The sequence below is a fragment of the Hyperolius riggenbachi genome, chromosome 4, assembly GCF_040937935.1.
Source record: "Hyperolius riggenbachi isolate aHypRig1 chromosome 4, aHypRig1.pri, whole genome shotgun sequence".
In the NCBI taxonomy this organism is placed as follows: Eukaryota; Metazoa; Chordata; class Amphibia; order Anura; family Hyperoliidae; genus Hyperolius; species Hyperolius riggenbachi.
In genome coordinates, this window is record NC_090649.1 from 333,532,128 (window position 1) to 333,542,083 (window position 9,956).

General features: G+C 44.5%; 1 protein-coding gene across 1 annotated transcript in view; it reads right to left on the reverse strand.

Annotated features, from left to right (window-relative positions):
- The window catches only part of NUP133 (nucleoporin 133), a 175,379-nt gene that overhangs the window by 109,443 nt on the left and 55,980 nt on the right, over positions 1 to 9,956 (reverse strand). Inside the window, exons 8-10 of the mRNA XM_068231837.1 lie at positions 9,830 to 9,954; positions 3,911 to 3,981; positions 768 to 915 (exon numbers count right to left, since the gene is read on the reverse strand). Coding sequence (XP_068087938.1) covers positions 768 to 915; positions 3,911 to 3,981; positions 9,830 to 9,954 — 344 coding nt within the window. The remainder of the gene's footprint in view (positions 1 to 767; positions 916 to 3,910; positions 3,982 to 9,829; positions 9,955 to 9,956) is intronic.

Here is a 9,956-nt window from a genome sequence, read left to right on the forward strand (position 1 = left end):
ACCAGCCGGCGCTGCTAATTGGCAGGTGAGTGGGCGGAGCCTAATGCCGGCGGATGTGCGCGCATCTATGCGCGTGATCCCCGACTTTTCATTGCCCAAGGAGCCGACGCCGACGGGCGTTAGGCAGTCCTGGGTGTGCCACTTTGCCGACGCCCATAGGTAGTGGCCGGTCGGCAAGTGGTTAAAACAATAATGGCCAAAAACTGAGAAATTATTTTTTCCCATTTTTTTCTCATTATTCCTATTAAAATGCAGTTAGAATAAAATAATTCTTAGCAAAAGGTACCCCCCAAACAAAGCCTAATTGGTGGTGAAAAATAAGATATAGATTGTTTTGTTGTGATAAGGAATAATACAATTATAGGCAAATGAATGGAAGGAGCGCTACTTCTCTGGTGTTTAAGGGGAAAAACCATTGGAGGTGAAGTGGTTAAATTTTACAATATTACTGGCTAGTGGTACTTTAACTTGAAATCCCACTTCTTGGTAACTACAAGACTTAAAGTCTGTAACAAAAATGCTCAGATTTAGAAAATACAGATCCTTGGAAAGCGGAAGGAATGGCTGACTTTCATGACAGACCTAACAACTGGAATATAACTTCAGCCAGCAACGTGCCTGATCTACTTGCAGTTTTCGTTGTAAATAACCTCGGTAAAACACGGCTAGATGCAAAATTTAAAATAGTTTGATTTGTAACAGGCGTACTTTTAAAGGTTTGAGATTTTATTCATATAAAATACAAAATAATGTTTCCAAACACTCACCTGAAATGGAGGGTTGAACTGAGTGACCTCAACATTAATTTCATCAGAAAAGTTGTATCCTTCATCCTTTATTGTTACAAGGGTGTAATAGCTCAAACAGGGATGATCTGACGGATGCCAGGCAGCAACCAGGATAATTAGACCATCTCTGATTTATCACAATAAGAAACAAAAAAACAACAATGACTATACAAGGGACAAAATACAACTGTAAAAAAAAAACACAAAACATTTTCAATAATTTTATAAAGAAACCAGGAAAACTGCAAAACAAAAAATACACAATCCAAACTAGTTCCTTACACTAAATTCAAAAGAACAGCATATGCATGCTAACCTGTGTGGAAAAGTGGCTAGCACTCTAGCCTTGCAGCACCAGGGTCTTATGTGCGAAACTCAGCAAGGTCACCATTTGCATGGAGTTTGTATGTCCTTCCAGTGTTACTTAGTTTCCTCTAGACACTAATGTTTCCTCCCACATGCCAAAAGCATATTGGTAAGTTAATTAGTCTACCTTCAAAACAGGCCTCTGACTACAATAACAACATTACTCTAGGATTAAAGCAGGGACTGGATTGTGAGTTTCGTTAAAGGGGACACAAATTAAAAATACAAGATTTCAGAAATATTTTCTAAATTCTATATTTTCTAAATTATAATAATAAATAGCATGATGCTGCATGATGACAAATATAAAATATTTTAACTTATTGGAGTAACCCCTCCCTTCCTTTCGAATTGCCGGGAAAAAATCCGGCAAACTGGTTGAGTAAATGGTGTCCGGCAAAGGAGGAATTGCTAATGGCTGCCCCCAGTATAATCCTAGTTATGAATACAGAAGGGTGAAAAGCATGCACTGAAATGCTCATAGGCTTGAAGGAGTGTTTATTTATCTTTGTATGTGTCAGAGTGGTGCAACTAAATATTTTTAAAGCGGAATATAACCCTGCATTTCAACTTTGCTCTAAAACATTATTTACAGTATATTATATGCAACCAGCATTTTTTTTTTACTAGACCAGCATTGGAAGGGTTACACAGTGCTTTAAAGTTCCTGGAGATCTCTGCAGAGCATCCGAAGCTGACATAGATACATTTTGTTTGCATAAATGTATCTAAGTGTTGAATGCGACTCATCTCTCTGACTGAGAAGGAGTTGGAGGACAACCAAAGAGTGTGTAACATTTCTCAATAGATACATATAACTAAATAGAATGTAACAATCTGAACTTCTGCATATCTCTCCACGGAACTTTAAACCTCTGTGTTTAACCCTTCCAATGCTGGTCTAGTAAAAAAAAATGTTTTTTGCATATAATATGCTGTAAATAATGTTTTAGAGCAAAGTTGAAATGCAGGGTTATATTCCGCTTTAATTAAAAAAAATGTTTGGTTTGGGTCCGCTTTAAGGGAAGTGGCTAACTTACACTGCTTAATACGCTCTGATCAGCTGTGGAAAATGTCAGTCCTACTTAAATGACTAATTAGAATGCATTTGAAGATTATCAAATAGAAAATAAATAGAAAATGAAGACAGGCCAGTAGGTCCAGATTGAATTAACAATACTCCTCAATCAGAGTATTTAACAGAAAGCAGACATCCAAGACACATACAGCAGAAAGCAGACATCCAAGACACATATAGCAGAAAGCAGACATACAAGACACATATAGCAGGAGTCAATCATAATGATTTTAGAAGATATTTGATCGAAAATCAATCACAGCGCTGTTTGTTCATTTTGTACCACAGCGCAAAAGTATATACCCGCTACCCAACCTGTGCACAATATTGTCATTTGGTCATCTCTGAAATTAATGCAAAATATAGCAATCAAATCTGTAGCAGCAAAGGGATCTTAAATACGTCCAGTCAAAGTGATTAAAGTGGACCTGAACTCTTGCACAGGACTGAAGGAAAAAAAAGAGAAATGCCCACATGTATTTAGAGAGTTTAGCCGGTCTAATCCTCCCTCATTTGGGACTAATCACTAACTGTAATTTGATCTCTCGGCTGTGTCAGCTCAGGAATCTACTGCCTTGGCAGAGCAGCTATTTTGTAAACACAGGATGATAACCATGTCTGCTTTCATGAAAGCAGGAATTAGACATACTGCAGATTTATTGCAGGATTTGTATCAGCTGTAACAAAATGTTTTTCTTTAAAGGTTATTATGCTGTTGCTTATCTTTTAGAGCAGAGATGAAGTTCCATCATAGTCTTCTAGACTCTGATGGAAGCCCCAGTCTTTGAGTAGATGATATATCTACACGGTGAAATGATCTACATGGTCACAACTGGAATATGGAATTCAGTTCTGGGCACCACATTACAGGAAAGATATTGCAGTTTTAGAGCAGGTGCAGAGATGAGCAACAAAATTGATACGTGGGATGGAAGGTCTCACTTATCAGGAAAGGTTAGATAAACTGGGTTTATTTAGTCTAGAGAAAAGACGCCTTAGAGGGGATCTAATTAACATGTATAAATACATCAGAGGGCAATATAATAGCTTGGCGGATGAGCTTTTTGTCCCTAGGCCTTCTCAGAGGACTAGAGGTCTGCGCATGGAGGAAAAACGGTTTAGCCATTTATTTAGGAATGGGTTCTTTACAGTAAGAGTGATTAAGATGTGGAATGCATTGCCACAGGAAGTAGTTATGGCACATTCTATACATGCATTTAAAGGGGGCTTAGATGCTTTCCTTGCGTTGAAAGACATCCATGGCTATAATTACTAGGTAATGCTCAGTGATGTTGATCCAGGACTTTTATCTTGATTGCCATTTGGAGTCGGGAAGCAATTTTTTCCTTTTGGGGGCTAATTGGACCATGCCTTATAAGGGTTTTTTGCCTTCCTCTGGATCAACAGGGATATGTGAGGCAGCAGGCTGGTGTTGTACTTAGTTTTGTGGTTGAACTCGATGGACATATGTCTTTTTTTCAACCCAAATGACTTATGGTGGAAGGGAGCAAGAGCCACATTTTCAAAAAACTAAAAAAAAGTAGGGCATAGTCCACATTATTAAAAACAGAAAAGAAAAAAAACAACTCAACCAGTTTGTGCTATTGGTAGATGGGTGCTGTCAAAGACAATGCTGTATACGGAAAGAACTTTTGTTAAAAGCAGTTTATCAACTTACTCATTATATCCAAAATCCAAATAAGCAATGTTGATTCCATCTTTGATGTCTTCGTAATCCGTTTCTGAACCCTGTAAAACATTGATTTGCAATTGCTAAGATAGAAAAACCAAACAAGCGTCGTTTTGAAATGATTTTCTATTTCCATTAAAGAGAACTGGAGGTGGGTTCTAACAATGCTATCAGCATACAGAGGCTGGGTCTGCATATACTGCTCAGCCTTTGTTGCTATACCGATCCCCCCAAAGCGCCCCCCCCCCCCCCCCCGCGCTCTGCTATGACCCCATAATTCATCAGCCGATTTTTTTGGGATTGCATGTTTAACCAATCCTTTTGGACTGCAGTTTGGTCTTTGTTTCATGATGTCACCCAAATAACTGTTTCTTGCTCCCCTGCTCAAGCTATGTTATATGCCAATGCACCATCCATTCCTAGATCCCTTAGATGCTTTTAAAGTGCTTGTTTGTTAGCAGCCCGATGGGTTGTTGCATACAACTGGAAGCAACCTACACTGTCTTTTTCTCAATTTGAACAGATCTCATTATGGAAACTGATAAACTGGCCAGCATCATTTCTCCTTCTTATGATACTTTTCAATTACGATGGTCCGACTGGTCAGCTTATAAAGCTAACCTCTCTTCTGTTTAATAATACAGTATATCTCCTGCATTTGGTACCAGTGTTTCAGCAATATTTTTTTTTATCTGTATTGTGGAGCAAAACTGTTCAGTGTTTTGATAGGTTTTATTTTTTTTTATTGTCGTCCAATCATATTGTAATTCGCTGTTGGCTTTACTTATTATTATTATTATTATTATTTATTGTATTTATAAAGCGCCAACATCTTACGCAGCGCTGCACAATAGATAAATGGGTTAACATACAGGTAGAACATACGAAACTCACAACAAAACAAGATCATGCAAATGATTTGATAACAATACAGTGTCATAGGTCAAAATAGAGACTGTTCGAGTCTACAAGAGGGGTGGTTGCGAGTAAGATTGCATAATCAAGCTGGATACGTTAGGGAGGAGGGCCCTGCCGGAGGCTTACAATCTAAAGGGTGGGGTGGAGACAATAGGTGCGTCTTTTGAGAGGGGGTCTAACAGAACATATTATGGTGCTGGTGTAGGGGGGTATGCGAGCGTGAAGAGGTGAGTCTTGAGAGCTTGTTTGAAGGAATTAAAGGTGGGGGCGAGTCTGACGGCTGGTGGGAGAGAGTTCCAGAGAGTAGGGGCGGCCCTGGTGAAGTCCTGCAATCGTGCGTGTGACTGAGTTATGCGTGGTGCGACTAGGCGCAGGTCATTGGAGGATCGGAGGGGGCGGGCTGGTATGTGCCTGTGGACCAGATCAGAGATGTAGGTTGGGCAGGTCTTGTGCACTGATTTGTAGGCAAAGCACAGGATTTTGAAATTGATCCTAAAGCTGATGGGGAGCCAGTGTAGTGCTTTACAGAGCGGAGTTGTAGAGGCGCTGCGGTGAGAAGAATGTATCAGTCTGGCTGCCGCATTCATTACCAATTTAAGTGGGTCAGTACGGTTAGAGGGGAGGCCAGATAAAAGAGAATTGCAGTAGTCTAGGCAGGAGATGACAAGGGCGTGGATAAGGAGTTTAGTGGTGTCATGGGACAGGTAGGAGCGGATCTTGGAGATGTTGCGGAGGTGGAAGTTGCAGGATCTGGCAATACCTTGGATGTGGGCGGTAAAGGAAAGTTCAGAGTCCAGAGTAACGCCTAGACAGCGGGCTTGGGAGGTAGGGTGGATTATAGTATTTTCAATAGGGACGTGCAGATCTGGGAGGGGTGCAGCTGTGCGGGGTGGGAATATTAGAAGCTCGGTCTTGTCCAAATTAAGCTTCAGGTACCTGGCAGCCATCCAGGAGGAAATGGATGTGAGGCAGGCAGAGACTTTGTCCATGGTAGAGGAGGAGAGGTCTGGGGTGTGGAGATATATCTGGGTGCCGTCGGCATACAGGTGGTAATTGAAGCCCATGGAGGAGATGATTTTGCCAATTGAGGCAGTATAGAGTGAGAACAGTAGGGGTCCTAGGACGGAACCTTGAGGAACACCAACTGAGAGGGGTGTAGGAGTGGATGAGGAGCCATTGAAAAATGTTGTAAAGGAGCGGTTGGAGAGGTAGGAGGAGATCCAGGCTAAGGCTAGGTCCTGAATGCCCATTAGCTGCAGGGAGTGGAGGAGGAGGGAGTGGTCGACAGTGTCAAATGCCGAGGAGAGGTCCAGGAGGAGCAGGATGGAGTATTTACCTTTGGCTTTGGCAAGGGTGAGGTCATTTACCACTTTGGTGAGGGCGGTTTCTGTAGAATGGGCTGTGCGAAAACCAGATTGCAGGGGATCGAGAAGGGAGTTGGAGTTAAGGAAGTTGGTCAGGCGTTGGTGGGCCAGGCGTTCAAGAATTTTTGAGGCAAAAGGGAGGAGAGAGATTGGGCGGTAGTTGGATGGCAGAGCAGGGTCAAGTGAAGATTTCTTTAGTAGGGGAAGCACAGTGGCCTGTTTGAATACGGAGGGGAAGATGCCGGTGGAGAAGGAGAGGTTGAACAGATGGGTGAGGACAGGGGCCAGATCAGAAAAATGTGGGCGCAGAGAATCAGATGGGGCTGGATCTAGGGGGCAGGAAGTGGCAGGTGAAGTTGCCAGCAGCTGGTTGACTTCCTCCACCGTGACAGGATTGAAGGAGGTAAGGGAGAAGAAAGAGGAAGGAGTCGGATGTGGTGGGGAGGCGGGGGCGATAGAGTGGAGGAGAGAAATATCCCTCCGGATGGTTGTAATTTTGTTGATAAAGTAATTTGATAGGTCAGTGGCTGAGAGGGTGGAGGTTGGGGGGGGGGGGGGAGGTGTGGGGTTAAGTAGGGCATTGAAGGTGGCAAAAAGACGACGTGGGTTGGAGGCTTGGGTAGCGATCAAGTGAGTGAAGTATATCTGTTTACTATCAGCGAGGGCAGCATAGTACGTCTGCAACTTGGTCTTGTATCCCAGGAAATCATTGTTGTTGCGGGATTTCCTCCATTTGCGTTCCGCAGCTCGTGTCTCATTTTGTAGTTTTCTTGTGAGGGCAGTGTGCCAAGGTTGGGGGTTGGGGCGACTGTTGGTACGAAAGGTCAGGGGAGCCGCATGGTCTAAGGTTACTGTTGTATTGAGCTGCCGCTTCGTTGGGGCAGGTTAGGCTGGGGAGGGAGGAGGAGAGAGAGTGGAGGGGTGTGGCTAGTACATTGGGGTCAAGGTTGCGCAGATCTCTCTGCCAACGTCCAGTTTGGGGAGGGGGGCAGGGGGTGCTGGATGGAGTGAGGGTGAAGGTGATGAGGTGGTAGTCGGAGATGGGGAGTGGTGTAATGTCCAGGGTGGTAAGTGCGATGGCTTTGGAGAAAATTAGGTCCAAGGTATTACCAGCACTGTGGGTTGTGGTGTTAGTATGCTGAGTGAGACCAAGGGATTTGGTGAGCGAGAGAAGCTGAGTGGCAGCAGAGGTGGTAGGCTCATCAATTGGAATGTTAAAGTCTCCGAGGATGATTGTTGGGAGGTCGGAGGACAGGATGTGTGGGAGCCAGGAGGCAAGGTTTTCTAGGAAGTGTGATATAGTACTGGAGGGGGGGCGGTATAGGACTGCAATAATGGCTGGGAGGGGATGGTAGAGGCGGATAACATGGGCCTCAAAGGAGGTGAAGTAAAGAGAAGGGGGAGGGGTAAGGACACGGAAGGTGCAGGATGGGGAGAGGAGTAGGCCCACCCCTCCCCCAGGCCTGTTATCTGGTCTTGGGGTATGGCTGAGGTGTAGACCCCCGTAGGATAGGGCTGCAGCTGCAGGCAGGTCAGAGGGGGTGAGCCAGGTCTCAGTAAGGGCAAGAAAGGTGAGGGTTTTTGAGATAAAGAGGTCATGGATAGTTGTAAGCTTGTTGCGGATAGATCTGGCATTCCAGAGAGCGCCAGATAGAGGGAGAGATTGTCTGAGTATGGGGCGGATGGGAATGAGATTGGGGCGAGAATGTTCGTGGGTATGGGGAGGGTGGGAGGTGCGGCGGGGAGAGGGGCTAGGTGGGTAAATTTGGTTGTGGTGGGTGAGGTGGGAAGTATGAGGAGGGGAACGGGGGGGCTGGGAGACCGGAGTGGGCCTGGGGTTATGTCTTTTCAACTTTTGTAAGACTGCATTATGCTCTGTTGATGACTTTGTTCATTTTTACCTTTAATAAAAAACCCTTGTAAACTATAAATCATCAGCCGAGCTGTCGACACACAGCATGTCGCAGCCGTCTGTTTATCTCTGCATCTGTCAGTCTCGCCGCTCCCCCGCCTCCTCCATAGCTCCGGTCCCCGCCGGCGTCCCTTCCCTCCCCACTGATTGGAGGGAAGGGATGCAGGCGAGGACCGCCGCTATGGAGGAGGCGGGGGAGCGGCGAGACTGACAGATGCAGAGATAAACAGACGGCTGCGACATGCTGTGTGTCGACAGCTCGGCTGATGATTTATGGGGGCATAGCAGAGCTCGGGGGGGGGGGGGGGGGATCATCGGTATAGCAACAGAGGCTGGGCAGTATATGCAGACCCAGCCTCTGTATGCTGATAGCATTGTTAGGACTAACCTCGGGTTCTCTTTAAATCTGAATTTATTCCAAACGGTGTGTAAGTCTTGAGGCCATACGCAATTCACTTAATCTTCTGTTTAAAATAACTTTTCAGCATTCTTCAGCTGAAAAAGTACCATCAGGTAGGTGAAAAGGTACTGTCAAACTTATTCTAGATATTTTATTGCTTGTTGGTGCCTTAAAAGGCCTTTTTTATTGATAAGGTATGAAAATATCACCTAGGAGAAATCTTAGGAGAAAAAGTGATTTGGATAAGGGCCACAGGGGGACATTTATCAAGAGTATCTGAGACAAAATATTGGTAGGTTTTTAGAAATCCATGCACAACTCTCAGGCATCTTAAAGGATACCCAAAGTGACATGTGACATGAGGAGATAGACAATGTGTATGTACAGTGCCAAGCACACTAATAACTATGCTGTGTTGCTTTTTTTCTTTCTCTGCCTGAAAGAGTTAAATATCAGGTATATGAATGGCTGGCTCAGTCCTGACTCAGACAGGAAGTGACTACTGGGCCTCTGCGTTGTCCCGCTGGTAAGGATTGAAACCCCACAAACGGGTCAGCTCTTCTGTGCCTGCATTCGTGCCAACGTCATCTGGCATGTACTGCGCCTGCGGACAGCAGTACACGCCAGATAACGTGGACGTGCGTTGTTTACCGGCAGCCAGTGGGACAATGCGGAGGACCAGAGACCGCTGCTAAGGGCTGGAAGAAGCCCCAGGTGATTAAAATCTGTGGGGTATTTCTCACATCGGAAGTCCATTAAATTGCAAATGTGTCTGGTTTAGGCATTCTTGAACATAAATATACTTGCAGTAGATCACAGATAAACAAGGGAAACCGAGGTGAGAGGTATATTGAGGCTGCCCTATTCCCTTATAAACTATATCAGTTGCCTGGCAGTCCTCCTTATGTGTCTATAATACTTTTAGCCATAGATCCTGAACAAGCATGCAGCAGATCAGGTACTCTGACTCAGCTGACTCAGGTTTTTGGATTAGCCATATACTTGGTCTAGGGTTTTGACTCAGACACTGAAGCTCAACAGCCAGAAGAACAACAGGGCTGCCAGGCAACTGGCATTGTGTAAAAGAAAAGAAATATGGCAGCCTCCATATCCTTCTCACCTTGGGTTCCCTTTAAGGGGAAAGGCCTGTGTGCTGAAACATTGTGCGGCTTTTGGCTATGCTAGCACAAATGATTGGCTATGATGATGGCGCCATGAGGCAAAGGGATGGAAGTAGGCATCCAATTCTGCAACAGAAAAACACTTGAACGTAGGACTATTTTGTGTAGGTACAGCTAAAAGGCCAAACTCACCCAAATAGCATCAGAAATGTTTTCTTTGAGCAATTTGCCCATTTCCCAGCTGAACACATGATTGTCAGAACCATCATCTACTTCCCATTTGTTGATGTTTGTATTGGTTAGAGTGTAGAGGCAGTCT